The sequence below is a fragment of the Venturia canescens genome, chromosome 1, assembly GCF_019457755.1.
Source record: "Venturia canescens isolate UGA chromosome 1, ASM1945775v1, whole genome shotgun sequence".
Lineage (NCBI taxonomy): Eukaryota > Metazoa > Arthropoda > Insecta > Hymenoptera > Ichneumonidae > Venturia > Venturia canescens.
In genome coordinates, this window is record NC_057421.1 from 33378594 (window position 1) to 33393658 (window position 15065).

Here is a 15065-nt window from a genome sequence, read left to right on the forward strand (position 1 = left end):
TATCAGCCAAAGATATGTATAACCTGGAAGGAAACTTTCACGTACAAGTGTGTTTTCATGATAACGTTAGACGCAGGCTTCAAAAATTAAATCGAATTTCGTGACTACCCCTTCTACACATTGTGCTTCAAGAGAAGTGCATGGAAGAGGAAGTTATGCCGAAGCTAAAACAATTTTAGTTTTAGCGTCTAGGCGTCACTGAAATCGCCACCGTAGAATAATTCTCGTATATGCATCGCATAGTGTATATTACTGCAACCTTTTTATACAAGATTATCATCTGATCTCGATGCTTCCGGACCACTAGATTCCAGGCCTTTGTATTTCTTCGGTTGAAGAATAAAAAAAAAATGAAAAAAGATTTTAATTTTAAGTGTAATCAGAACAAGAAAATCTACAAAACAAAAGAAAACAACAATATTTGAAAATGGATAAATACTTTCTTTCGCATATCGTATATTTCTTCGAACACCGTCATATGATTCTTCTGTTTTTTTTTTTTAGCTTTTTATCATTATCGTATGCTCATTCTCGTTGCGATTACGCGGTTTGTGTATGTGTATGTTTGTGTTAGTGTGTATGCGCGGGCGCGCTCTCGTGTCCTGCTTTGTAATTCGCTTCGAGGCAGCAGCGTGTGTATGTATAATTAATAATAATAATAATTACTTAATTAATCAATAATAATTCACCGTCGCACAGTTGTTCTCCGAAAACAACGTGCCTTTAATTTTTTCTTCATTGATTTGGACGCAGCACCCCAATCGCCTCTTCTCTTTATTTCTTTTTTCTCAGTAGTCCGTTTTACCTATGTTTTCTTTTTTAATATTTTATTTTGTTTAATTATCGTTAATATTTTTCGTTTTTTTCTCCGTTTCACTATAATCTCTCGTTATTCTTTTAGCACTCGTCTCATCGTCGTTTCAATTGTATTAGGTCCTTCCTTGCACAGCTCTTCGGCCAACACAAACTTCGATAAACGTTGTTTGAAAAGCCCCCTCCCCCGAGAAAGAGCGAGCATTACTTGTATTTTCTTTTACTATTTCAATTCGCAAATATTCTTGAAGCTTCGCGGTTGATCTAAAAATTTATGAATTTTATGACACGTGTATGAACTCTTGAAAAAATTTACCGGTACAAGCGTGTATTTACAATTGCAACATTCTTTGTAATCTATCGCGTAAAAGAGGTGATAAAATAAATTATCTGTTTTTTTTTCCTTTTTGTCGACGCCCACGTAAATGTTGGCGAACGCCCCCAACGCGTATTAGATAAAACGAGAATATTCTAGCCCATGGAAAAGCAATTTCAAAAGCAACGAAGAGGGTGTATCGTTGCTTCCGAAGAAATGGATGAATTTAATTGATAACGAATATTTCGAAAAATATTTTATGTAGAGAAAAGAAAAAAAACGCGCAACTATCAAAAGTTCATGATACGATTTGACTCACTGTCTTTAATGCAGCGATAATTTTGTTTTTCGCAAAATATACTTGTACGAAAAACAAATGACGAATTGATTTGGGGAAATAATTCGAAAATTCCCAGATTGCGAAGCGTACAATAAAAATTCATCCAACAAAAATTTAACAACGTCGAATAATTCTAGATAAGTTTTTGTGGATAAACATTTCATGTTGTTGTACGGCTTTTTTTTGTTTTCTCTTCAATAACTACTTAAAAAGAAGTAGACACATCGAATAGTTTTGTGTTGTAACAATGTTTTCACGACAAAATCTGCAAGAAATTTTTTCCCTGTAAATCGTCGTTACTACACACATATACACAGAAGTACCGGAGTCATCGTTTCAGCTCGATATTATTCCACGTGTCGTTTCATATGCCCTCTCTCTCCCCTTTTCTAATTTGCTGTTCCTCACTCTTCTTTTACATATCTACAAATTGAAAAAAAAAACAATACATTTCGCATTAAGTAAAGAAAATGACGAATATGAAGGAACATTTGCGAACAACCCTCCGTGGTCACACGACCATTAACCACGACGTTGATATCGTATTTACAAGTTGCAAAATGTTGAATGTATTCTGATAAAAACAGAGGTCAACATAACCCTTGTAATCAATCAAAAAGGACGTGCCAACCATGGAGAGTTACGTTTGAAAATGAATATTTCTACCAGAAATAATTTACATACTTTCGATTTCCGAACCTGCAGAGATAAGTTTAGTATTAGCGTGCGGCTGTGCTGTTGTATTTCCCTGTTGACTGTTCATTTGAGCTGTAATGCTAGGTCCGCCGAAACCCGGCGGTGGCTGCATTGCCCAGTGCTGAGCAGGTGCGTTTTGTTCCTGCAAAAAAAAAAAAAAAAATTGAGTTGTCACGAGTTTCTCTTTTAAATCGACCCTTCTTATGTGGCCAGTGCTATACTCCAATACCGTGTAACGTCATCCGTTTTACACTAGCAACGATGATATGATTTCTTTGAAACGTGGAAATACAGATAATATTACAATGTTTTCGAACTAAAACGATTTTCTCATACCTCTCTCTCGATCGTAAGTATTTTTTTGCGGAATTCTAAAACGTGCTCGATAACTGAGCGAGTGTTGAACGGGTGGGTATCAAATGTTGGAATGACTAAAATTTCGAACAGCTAAAATCTCGAGTTTATAAACTTCGAATGATAATATGGAGACAGATAGATTCGACTAGAGCTTTGAATGCCGAAAATAAATAAAACAGTAACTGCAAGGTTCGAAAAACGTTTACACCGAAAATAGAATGTAACAATCGCCCATAGAACGATGACTAAAATATCGATTTTTCGAAAATTCGACGATCACTTTTTCGATTCATAAATTACTACAGTCAGCGATACTGTGAAAATGCACAATTTTAAAAATATAAAACGAAAGACCAAATGTTACTGAGGTTGAAATACTGAAACACCAAAAAGTCGAACAGCCAAAATAGCGAAACGTTAGAAAGTCGATCGATCAAAATGAAGAAATGCAGTGGAGCTCCAAATACATGCGTCTCACTCATTCACTTACTCAGACCTGTAATCTCCAATTTTAAACATCGCCATTTTGACTTTCGCCTTTTCGAGCTATCGCTATTCTGCATATCCAAGTTTTATAGGCTCGAAAAATTCACTTTCGATTTTTTGCTACTCTATATATTGGTCTGTCTGTAAAACAATTACTCTCCATTTTGAATTCGAAAATATGAACTTTTGACATTCGGATGGTCTGTTAAAATTGCATTCGAAATGAAAACTATTGAAATATATATTTTCGCGTAAATATGAATTCAAAGAAGGAATTTTTGATTAAACACGCAATCTGCTGGATAGTCGATCGGGAATAAGAATTTCGAATTACTTATTTTTCTCCAAACTGATATCACAACTTTTAAAACTTCGAAATATCGACCGTTCTATAATTCAGTTATTCGACATATTGAACCCCACCCTGTTGAACATTTGCGAAAAGCTCACTGACTACTAAACCTGAATGATTTTTTCAATAACCTCAGCTACACCACAGACAACGTCATGGCAGGAGGTTGGATAAATAGTGATTTATTTATTACCATCAAACTGTAGTTTACTCATTAAAGCAACATTGTTCGTGTTACTTTTGAAAACAATATTTTTTCCGTCTGTGCGCATCCGTTTTCTTTTTGTCCTCAAATCAAATAAGAACTCTTCCGAAATTTGTGAAGTTCTAGCGTGTTTCCATTTAATCTATTTTCCTAGTATTTAGGTATAATTGCAAGAAAAGAATGCAAAACTCACCTGTTGCGCATTGTGTGGCACAGGGTGAGACGGGTGAGCTCGTGAGAATTGCCATGTCGACGTTGCTTGGAACGAGAGCGGTCTCGATGAGCTCACGATTGCCGGATCAATCGAGGTCCAATCGGCAATAGGCCCAAAATTATTCCATCCTCCCTTCTGATGCAGCGATTGATGATGAAATTGTTGTTGCTGTTGCTGGTGTTGATGCTGGTGCTGTGGCTGGCCATTTATTTCGCACCAGTCTTTCAGACTATAGACTCCGTCGGCAGAACATTTGTTCGCTCCTTGTTCGTAAAACGAGTGATAAACACGTTAAAATTGTCGTCGTCGCAAAAAAAAAACGGTGAACAACTTTTTATGTAACTTCTCGTGTACAAAAACGAATTTGTCTACACATTTGAGATAGTTATTATCTATGACGGGTGCATGAAAAAAGGAATATTGCGAAACGTAAAAAATGAAATTTCAAGGGTTAAACTTGTAGATGGTGAATTTATATATTTGAACCACACGATGAGACAAACTTTGTAATGAACAGTGACTATTTTTCACACTTAAAGTTTTCACAATTGAAAACATTTTCTCACAATTCCTTTAGCTCAGGGTCTGAAGTTCCATCTCATTTGAAATTTTGAAATATGTAATGGAAATTTTTGTCTCTCCGAGTTGGTTCATGGTACTTCAGGAATGTATCTATATTTTGTGAGGAAGGAAAATGTTGTTAGCATTATAACGTACCTTGGGAAGTGAGAAGAGGATTGCCGTTCGGAAGATACGGTACTTGCTGTGATGACTGTGCTACTGGAATGATTGATTTGGTAAGTAACAATTCAATACTAATAACAATAAAATATGAATTTAGAGAATTCCTCAGAATGTTATATGTAATGAAAAGAATAGTTCAATAAGCAACTAGAGAATAGGATAAAATACGAACCGGCGAGAGCATTATTCGTAGGCGCGGGTCTTGGTATACCAAGCCCAAAGGAATTCATATGATTAGGTGTCGAGCCCGGAAACCCAGGTGGAGGAAGTCGGGTGCGTGGACCGAGGCTGTTTGTTGTCATCGAAGTTTGCTGACCGTTCTGACCCGCCCCGCCTTGTTGTTGCTGCTGCATCAGATTCTGTGGAAGACGAGAGAGCAGACTGTGCGACTGATGAAGAACGTGTAAGTTCTGCAAGTGTGTCGCCTGTTGCTGAAGATGTGCCAGATGAACCTGAACAAGTTCGTTATCTGCTGATTACTTCGTTCTTTTCCATTGATCTAGAGTCGCGGCAGCGACTCTGAGACAAGTACATTTATACGATATGACGATTATAATATATTCAAAGAAGGAAAAGTTATCGCTATCGTCAAGGCGTATGGGTCAGTCGGTATTTCGCCACCGTTAATGCGAGAAAGCTGAAAATTTCTATATTCGAATTCGAAGTTTAAGGATCGTATTTTTCCGTATATACTGACCTGAGTAAAGTGTTGAGGTCCCAATGCAGCGAGACCTTGTTGCTGAACCCTGTTATGTTCCTCTCGTTCCCTCTGTTGCTGCTGCTGTTGATGTTGATGATGTTGTTGCTGCTGCTGTTGTTGCTGCTGCTGCTGCTGCTGCTGAAACAGTCTCTGTTGCTGCAACTGCATCTCGTTCTCCATGAGTTCAGCCAGAGCCTTCTGTGTCTCGTGGAAGGGATCGAACCCGAGGTCGTCCTCAGGCTTGATATCCGAATTCACGCTATTATTAACGGTAGCCGGATCGTGGGATTGTTTTCCAAAACCACTGGTAGGACCGTCCACAGCTCCATGGCCATTTTGTTTTATGTATTCACAGTTTTCTTGATTCTGCTGCGACTATTACATAATCCGTTCCATTCACATTTATTTACGTTCCCTTTCTCATTCGTTATTTTGTCCTCATCATTAATAAACTTTAATATTATGAATCGTTACTGACCTGCATAGCTAACCTCCGCTGCAATGAATTTTGCTGGAAGTCCGCCATGAATTTGGAGGCAGGCGAATGAACTAGGTGACTGGGATCAAACACTCGAGATCCTTTGTTGGGGCCGATCTCGTACTGTGAATTCATATAATCCTCATCGTCGATGAAATCCTCAGGTGTGAAGGGCATGTTCTGCGGTACGGGGGAATTCGGCTTTTTACCGTGATGATTTGGCGTAATACGACATTTTTCGGGCTGGAAGCCGAAAGCCGCTTGCCAATCCTCACTCGAGTGCACCGAAGGTAACGAATCAGGTATTGGCGCCAGGCACGTATTCGTCCAGTCGAGATTTGCGTTCGCTACACATTTGACAGATTACAAAATTATACTCATTTAATTTTTCATTTGAAATTAGTATATTTTTACCGCCGTCTTTATAATTTTATATCATATTCCAGGATTAATAAACTGCGCATCATAGAAAAAATATTTCGAAATTGAAACTTGAAACGGTACACCGTATTATGAGCTGAGTTTGACGAACTGTTGTAAGTAATGAAAATTTCAAGCCTATATTGATCGTTCAAAAATATGTAGACAATTTTTTTTTCCGCGAAATAGCTAAATATCAGCTTCAGAAAAGTAGATAAATTCAATGAAAGTAAATCGAATAAATGACTCACCTGTTTGCGAGTTTGGTGGCATTGTCACAATTGTTGAAACTTTTTGAAAACTATTGGAACTGAAGAAACTATTATTATCCGTCTGGAAGATGGAACGATGATTGAGCTGCATCGATTGAGTTAAATTGCCGTTGGTGATATTCGTTGAACATCCATGAAGACCAGGTGGTGGTGTTTGCCGCGAACTAACACCTCCCCCGTTTGTGTTAACTCCTTGCGGTGAGCCTGAACGATGAAAATCATATAAATTGCAAACACCTCGTGAAGCATCTGATATCCTGAATTTAGACTCCTTGAACGTGGTAACGAACACAAATCAAGAGGACACACAAAAAAAAAGCCTTTCAAATTTTGTTTTGTGGTAAAAAGCTCTCTTTATTTTAGTATCTTTTTTGGAGATATTTTCAACAGCACAATGTACCGTTAATTGTTTAAGCAATATGAACTGTACTTTATTTTCGAAATTCTATGGCATCGACCATTCCGTAGTACGTACAAAACGAAGATAGTCGCTTCGTCAGCAGAACGAAAAAGTATTTTAAACTGTAATAATTTTTGACACGAAATAAACCTGCATGAACATGCGCTTGTAATCCTCTTATTATTTCCTCATATACCTTAAAAATGGTTTCTCACAAGTTTCGAAATATGAAAAGAAGTAAAAATGCCAAGAAAAAATCTTCAACTGAAATCTCATTTTTTTCATAAACAATTTTTGTGCATCTTGAAAATAAAAATAATACGCTTCTATGTGCAATTTGTTCAAATAGACTAAATGAATCGATTTTTTCATTCATGGCTTTGTGTAACTGTGCTTAACTTCGTCGCCTTCACGGTGGGACTCATTCACGATCGGAAAATAATAGAGAGAAAAGCGAGAATGAGGACAGGGATAAGCTCACCTAAAAGAGCGATAGAATTTTCGACACTAAGTTGCTGTCGTCGATGTTCCTCGATACTGGGTACTAGTCTCCTTTCGGTTTGTTGATTGCCGCTTGAGCTCGAAGATTCCTCGTTACTTGAAACAGTGCTGGCTGGTGTGCTGCCTTCTCTTTGATTATCACTTTCGCTCTCCGATCGGCTTCTTTCGCCATTCGTTTTCCGATCACTCGTACCATTAACGTTTCTAGTTGCTTCATCAATTTTATCATCAACTTCGATATCTAATTGTACGTTCTTCAACAACTCCTGTTGTTGACTTTCTTGCTTCGCATTATCCAAATCATTGGAGGAATTTTCATCTAATTTAAAACTTCCATTTTGCCTAGATTGCATGTCTTTCGTTAAGCTTGCATCACTCTCCAAGAAACCTCGAATGTCACCCCGTTGTTGACCGATGGATTGTGTTACGACCGAACTCTGCGATGACGATGTGCTCGACGATTCCGATCTCGATGTCGTACGCGTCGTTGTTCCCACCCCACCACTACCACTTACCGTTGAATTTTGCGCTCCGTGTTTCTCCTTATTCTGATTATTTTTGTGCTTATTCCTCGCCGCTTGTGCCTTACTCTCGCTGTTGCTTTTACCACGACGAGTCGTATTCGACACATTGCTAAGCTCACCCTTATTATTATTGTTGTTATTGTTGATATTATTGTTGTTTTGCTGAGATGATTGTTGTTGCGACTGTACCAATGCGACAGGTGACACACTAGGGTTCATTACCGATGACGCGCTACCATTTGATAACGACACACCGGATTGCTGATTCGAACTTGGTTGCGTCGGGGGAGACGATTCTTTACTGTTGGTCTGTGGATCTGTGAAATAACGTTATGAAGATCATTTTCAAGTACAACGGCAATCGTAGAAAAAAAACTCGAGTACTTTCAGAACAAGAGTAAAGAAGAAAAATAGAATTACAAATCGTTTTATAAGTCAAATCTTTCAAATGAATCTGATTACTTCTTGATAATACGATAACCTGTAGTGATTTTGAATAGTTTGACGCTATTTAATGCATTTGATAAATTTCATTCGAGAATTGATACATTAATTTAAAATGCCATTATATCATGCATAAAAAGAAATTGTCAAGTTTTTTTCCTCGGTTTAAATATTTTCATATTGTTTATATTTTTTTATACATAAAAAAATTACTTTAGGTTTCATAATTAATTGAAAAATAAATTGATTACTCACTATTAGTTTGACCAGGTTGTAACGATGGCCATGCCTCTTTGATCTGAGAAGTTGTTATGCCGTTTTCTCGAACCGTTGTTCCCGTTACCGGCGGCGAGGGTGTTGGTTTCCTGCCCAAATAATTTCAATGTGCACTCATTCGATTTCAATCTTCGAAAAAATTGATACGCCTCATAATTATTGTATCCATTTCTACACTTGGGTATTTTGTTTCTCTATATCATATCCACACTTATCTTGGCATTTCGCAACTCAACTTACACAGCTTTATAATTGTGCAATACCGTTCTTACAAACCAAAGTTCTTATCTTTTCTCAAATATCTATTCATCAACTGGAGAAACTTGAATGTTTGAGGCAGTATTACTCAGAGCCAGCCTCCTTATCCTGAAACGCCCAACTCAAACAGCTGTTCCTCTCGTGATATAAACGCATTCACTCAAAACAAATTTTTCGAAATTCCACTCTATCAGATTCAAAAGACTCCTCAAACCGCTGATAGCAAATACTCAAAGGCAAGGTAATAATATTCGACCTTACGAGGATCTTTAATCGTATAATTTACAGGTAAGGAGAACAGCAAAAAATCAATCAATACCTCAGCACAGATTTACAACTGACTTAATGTTTTGCATGTTGAATAAGCATTAAATAAAATTTAGAAGGATGAAAATAGAAATTTAGTTCAATTATAATTTCGACACTCTTGTTGTGCAGATGATGGCTTGCAAAATAAAACATTTTGTGTGCCATGCCAGTGCAACTCGAAAATAACGCAAGGCGCATAGTTAATGAACAATAAACTTTCTCTGTTGCGAATTGCTTTCCAAATTTGACGAGCCAAAAAGTATTGAACGCTAGAAATTCCGGAAATTTTCCTATCGGCTTTGATTACTAAGAAAATCACATCGAATTCCAAATGCTAATGGACTTCAATGGTTAGCTAGCCAAATTTAATGTTACTGACTCAAAAAAAGTGTAATTCGTTCGTGAATTCAAAATTTTCCTTATCGTGATTGCTTTTTGGTAATTATGCAGAAGTGGGGCACCACCTTAAACGACTCCAATTTTTTAAATAATACATCTTATGAATCGGTAATGACGCAACACGCAATATTATGGCAGCGGAGAACCTCTAACCTCATAAATCTAATCTCATAAAAAAATGAAAAAGTTATAACATTGAATGGCAGGAAGAGTTGCAATTGAAGGGACACCCCCCAACCCACACACCCACAGCGCAATCTTTGGACACGTGCGGATGGTTGGGTTGGGAAATCGTTGAGTGGATCCGCAACATCTTTGGATGTGTATGCGGAATCGTCGGGTGGGTCCGGAACATCTTTGGATGTATATGCGGAATCGTTAACACCACAAAATTCATGAGAACCTCTCCAAAATGTATGAAAATGCCCGATTTTATCGTGTGTTTTCTCAAACTTAAAACTGCATAATTTATGGAAATAATTTAAAAAAATGTCAGCCTCCTCCGGTTCAAATTTACTAATACTGAAGACGTTCATAGCAAAAAAAAAAGTTCCCCTAAAATTGGGGTGGTGCCCCACTTCTGTATAATTACCTTATTTTCTTATAAATAATAATCTTACATTCCAAGATGCTGGTCAGTGCATTAGAAATAGCAAAAAAATGTATTTCTTAAAGGAAATTCTTTTTTCATAGAGAACAGAAAAATGGTGCGAAATGTTTCTCCCATACCCAACAATGATGGAACACAATGCTAATCAAATGTTTTGTTATCGACAAGCAGAGAAAAAATACCGTTGTGTCGATGACGCGTGAGCGTGTAACGATTGTACCAGCTTCCGCTCGTAATCCTGATGTTTTCCCTGGTGCATCTCTTCTTTCGTGAAAGATGCTTCTTGATCACCAAGATCATGGAGATACATGCAATCCGGTTTCGGACACGATTGATTTCTCATGAAGTGTGAACAATACTTGGTCGTGCCGAGTGATGTTTTTATTGTTCTTCCATCAACTACGATGTTGTTAACCGCTTCAATAGCCCGTAACGCGTCTTCTTGTCGCTATTTCCATGAAAAAATAGTGAGGTAAAATTTTTGAAATCTGATGTTTCAAAAATCTCGTTCAAGGATTAGATATGTTCACGGTTTCCGAAAATTTCATTGTTTTTTCATTTATTGCTTTCAAAGCGGAGCAAAAAGTGATTATTTACAAATTTATACCGGTGTCCCTGGCTGTACAGCCTGTGTAAAAATTCTGGGTTTAGAAAAGCCTCAAATTGCTCTTTTTTCAATTAAAATATTCAGTTTGATACACAATAATGACAATCGAGTATCATAAGAATCTTCGTGGTGTTTTATATTATTACTGAGACAAGCAACAATAAAAAATTGCTTTTCGGATCGGAGAGATCAATTAATAATATGCAACAGACATTTCATTGACTCGGTATACCTAAAAGAAATATCGAATTTTTCAAACGTCGAGCATATGTAACCTTTAAACCGATCACATGTATGATGTTTATGAATAGAAATTAGCTTCCCCATTTTCAATTCCCTTTACCTGATAGGTAACGTAGGCCGAAGCGCTTGGACCTTGAGACCCCGCGTACGACGTACTTTGATTTATCACGACTTTGTGAATCTTTCCAAATTTGCCAAAATACTCGTGCCTCTTGAGTACCTGGAATACTTGCCGTCAGTAGGATTATGATTTTCGGGTATGCCAAGTGTATCCAAATTTTTTGCAAAGTGATCTTTGTAACTCGTAAAGATATATCTATTCGAACTTTATTTTTTAACTGGATATCAAGTCGATTTGAGAAGGAATGGTTCGTTTGAATTCGGCAAAAAAAATGCATCCAAAAAAAGGGGTATTCCACGGGAAAAAAAAACAAACAAGAATGTTGGAGAATGGAGGTAAAGAATTTGAATATTACGGTTGGCACATCAGCTGGGTGATATTTTCAAATTAGTACTCACGTCTGCATCCGCCAACCGCATGGGCAAACCCACCACAAAAACAAGATTTTTTTGTACAACACGAACATTCGCTAGATGTTTACGATTCTCTGTGACCCGTTGTTTTCGTTGTTGGTCCTTCAGCCTTTTTTCCGCTTTTAGCCTACCGTTCAAAAAACAAAATTATGATATTAATAAAGCTAAAAATAATCCCGAAGATATCTTGCTACTCACCCAGTGGTATGAAATTAGTTATAATTAGTTTGAATGTAAATTGGTCAACATTTGGAAATATAAACAAGTACTATTACTATAAATCTCGTGCAGCTTCAATCAGGAAACTCAAAACACACCGATCAAATTACCATGAAAGGGAGTAAGCGGTTTTTTACGAATTCGATTTATTCCTTGAATGACACTTTTGTTACACATACAGATAGCTTTTATTATTCCGCTTTGTCATTCCAATTATCGATTTCAATTTTTTTCACTCCAAGATTTATCATTAATTGACGTTAAAATCATGGCCAACAGTTAATAATTCCCAAAACTACTACAACTGTACCTTTTGAGTGATTAATGTTTTTCATTCATCTTAAAACATCTTTAAAAAATTGTAGAACTACACACAGGATAAGTGCTTACCTGGATATTTCTTCTTTCGAAAGGGGCTTGAAATCAGCAGGGTTTTCAGAATAGGCCTTCCTACATGCTGGACAAAGACCATTTTCGTCTGTACGAATTCTGTGCCAGCAGAAGCGACAAATTTGATATCCGCATGTGCATGGAAAAAAATTGAGATCGTCGACTTCGAGGGGTTCCATGCAAAGCGGACATTCGACGGCCTCATCGCCGCTTTGGTTCAATACTGACATTTTCCTTGGATTGTTGTCTTGGCGATTCTCTCACAGTTTTCTTGTTGCGGCTAACGTATGCTATTATTACCACGTCACTTGTTCCCTTGGTTTGCACTCTGAAAATGTACTTCCAATGGAGATATCAACTTCCTAATGCTCCATTATGCTCCTAATGCTCCTAATGCATCACCATGCTTAGGAACATGAATAACAATTAGGTTGGATCGATAAAACTATTGAATTGGTTGATTAATAAAGAAAATCAACATACCTGATGGAATCGAGATAGAACTCACTGCGTTGACTCAAAGATTGCTAAATCCTTAAAAATCTGTTGAAACAATAAATATCATTTTGATATTTATCAAGCGGTTTATAAGGTTGTCAAGAGTAAAATCTAAGCGACATGTGCTGAAATGGTTGACAAAAAGCTCTAGCCAAATTTCAGTGAGGAATCAACAAACATGTGCCATATTCTGGATAAGCTCTTGCGAATCGTGGCACATAAGAAACCTATATAACAATAAATATTGAAAGAAAAAGGCCCGGTTATGAAATCACGTTGCATCAATAATGTGGCTAGATTGAACAGGTATGCATGAGAATAAATGTTAAACTGGGTCTCATACCTTTTTATTCTAACGATGGGAGTCACGCGAAATAGTGACAGGAGCTGTCAGAAGGCGCGCGCGTGACGCGTAAGATGAACAAAGGACGCGTATAACGGCTGCACGCACTAAAAGTCCACCACCTATTGAAGATCACGTATAGAATAATCGTTATGATGCAGAGACGAATAAAATACAAAATTTCTTTCGACAAATAGTAATTTTAATAGATATAGAAAAAGTATGGATGGAGACAAAAGGAAATGTTCTGGAAAAAAAAAAGACAGCAACCTTTAACTACGTGACGTATTAACTAGGGGCAAAAATACACTTCGAGGTTATTTTCGCCTTAAAATCGCTATCAACGAGCACGATTTCCGTTGAAACAGCTGTTGTGCGTAGACTGACCAGAGAAAAAGTACAGTAATACATCAAGTTTTTTCGCGTATTTGTATGTCGTGTGTTTTCCGTGCGCGGAGAGAAACGTCAGAATGAACGCCGAGAAAGAGAATAAAAAAATAGGAATAAAAATGGAACAGTTTGATCTTGTATGATTTTCGCTATTCGAGAAACAAAAAATTTAATATTACAAATTTTCTCGTGTATCCATTACAATAGTAATACCATTGAAAAAAAAAATATCGGCCGATCCTTCGTTCTTGGCGTCCAAACGGAAGCAATAAGGGGAGGGGTATGGAGGAAACGTAAACTGAATAACTCACAAAAATTTGAGAAAAAAAGAGAAAACACGTATATAACTGCGCGTGTTAAAAGAGAAGGAACGATGGAACAAATATCAAGAAACGCTCGTTCCTTGCTTTACGAGCCAAGCTCCGATTCATCTATCTCTCTTTTTCTTCGCTCCGCCTCTCTTTCTCCCTTCCTCTCCCTCACTCTGACTTATGCTGAAAGGTAGTAACCGAGAAAAGTATAAAAAAGGACACACGTATAAGATAATAGAATGCAGAGAAAGGATTTCTGCTGTACTTCACAGAGAGACAGACTCCCATTACATTTATGTATTTTATCCTGCTGTTTCCCCCGCACTACACACCACTCCGAACCCACACAAGAAGTCAAAAAACGAATGCTTTTAATTTTGGTTCTAGCTCATCCAATATCCTCGATAAATCATGAGAAAATATGTGATTCTTCTCTATACCCTTGTGTCAAATTATTATATGTGCCATTTAAATGCCGTTATTGTTCGTGATGTTGGACGCACCCGATAAATTTTCTAACCAATATGATTTTCGAAACATTGACTAGTTATCTAGAACTTTTGGCAGTTTTATCAACGGATATGTCAAAAAAATCTTCAAAGGGTTAGCTAAGAAGACGGCCAGACAGGAGGCAAGGGGTAGGGGTGGGGAAATGATGGGGGCGAGGAGAGGGGCGAGAAACAAGTCACACCTACGAGGGAGTAATGATACCACGAATACAAGTATTCTTATACTTTGACGACTAGTTCATTTACTCGCCACCACATCACCCCCTTCCCAACTCCCCGCCTGCCTACCCCTCCTGTCGTCATCTTCACGCAAACCCGTGTTCAGTTCACAGTAACTTTGAAGCGATTTTAACCTGCTCAGCGATCAACCACCTTCCACAGTCCGATTATTATTCACAATAAATTATATTTCCTGGCGTACCATAAAATCGCAGTATTGACGTTTTTATTGGATAAATCACTAACACGAAAAAACTGTGTATCACTCTGATATTGTTTACTTACGTCTCGACTTTTCCACTACAAATTCTTTTCCGCAACTGGGAAATTTTTATGCCCCCCCTCCCCCCATATCCCCGAGAGTACGGGACTAGTTTGCTCCTAACCCCAACCAACCGAGAGCAGCGCATTCGACTTTCGCGCAGCATCGGAAGCTCGACTAAACGCTATACATTTGGGTAGAGAAGAGCGCGGTGGTGTTTTCACATTCTTTTCGTTTTCTCGTATCATTGTCGACTCAAAAAAATTGTTCATTTATAATTTTGTCAAAAATAATAATTCATCGTATCTTGTGAAATTCAATTGAGTCATATCACTACGATGCAATCATTCTTTTTTTGGTCTAAAATATTTGTGGCTTTTGTTGGATTTCGAAATTCCCGACTGAACCGGAAGCCTGCCGTTCATA

The 15065-nt window shown here is 37.6% G+C and overlaps 1 protein-coding gene across 9 annotated transcripts; it reads right to left on the bottom strand.

Annotated features, from left to right (window-relative positions):
- Positions 1 to 231: 231 nt before the first annotated feature.
- Positions 232 to 14745, bottom strand: Cnot4 (CCR4-NOT transcription complex subunit 4). Of its 9 annotated transcripts, none has more exons than XM_043433889.1 (18): positions 13552 to 13623; positions 13219 to 13330; positions 12949 to 13070; positions 12591 to 12650; positions 12108 to 12435; positions 11484 to 11625; positions 11065 to 11184; positions 10297 to 10562; positions 8518 to 8627; positions 7275 to 8135; positions 6373 to 6597; positions 5702 to 6048; positions 5221 to 5598; positions 4696 to 4975; positions 4497 to 4556; positions 3759 to 4042; positions 2154 to 2307; positions 232 to 1892 (listed from the first exon to the last, which is right to left on the bottom strand). In XM_043433889.1, the coding sequence occupies exons 5-18, from the start codon at positions 12335 to 12337 to the stop codon at positions 1885 to 1887; spliced, it is 3465 nt and encodes a 1154-aa protein (XP_043289824.1). In that variant the 5' UTR covers positions 12338 to 12435; positions 12591 to 12650; positions 12949 to 13070; positions 13219 to 13330; positions 13552 to 13623; the 3' UTR covers positions 232 to 1884. The 9 variants fall into 9 exon arrangements, with proteins under 9 accessions (XP_043289824.1, XP_043289758.1, XP_043289818.1 ...); XM_043433823.1 differs by having other exon boundaries at positions 4497 to 4559; XM_043433883.1 differs by having other exon boundaries at positions 4497 to 4559; positions 12108 to 12446.
- Positions 14746 to 15065: the final 320 nt, after the last annotated feature.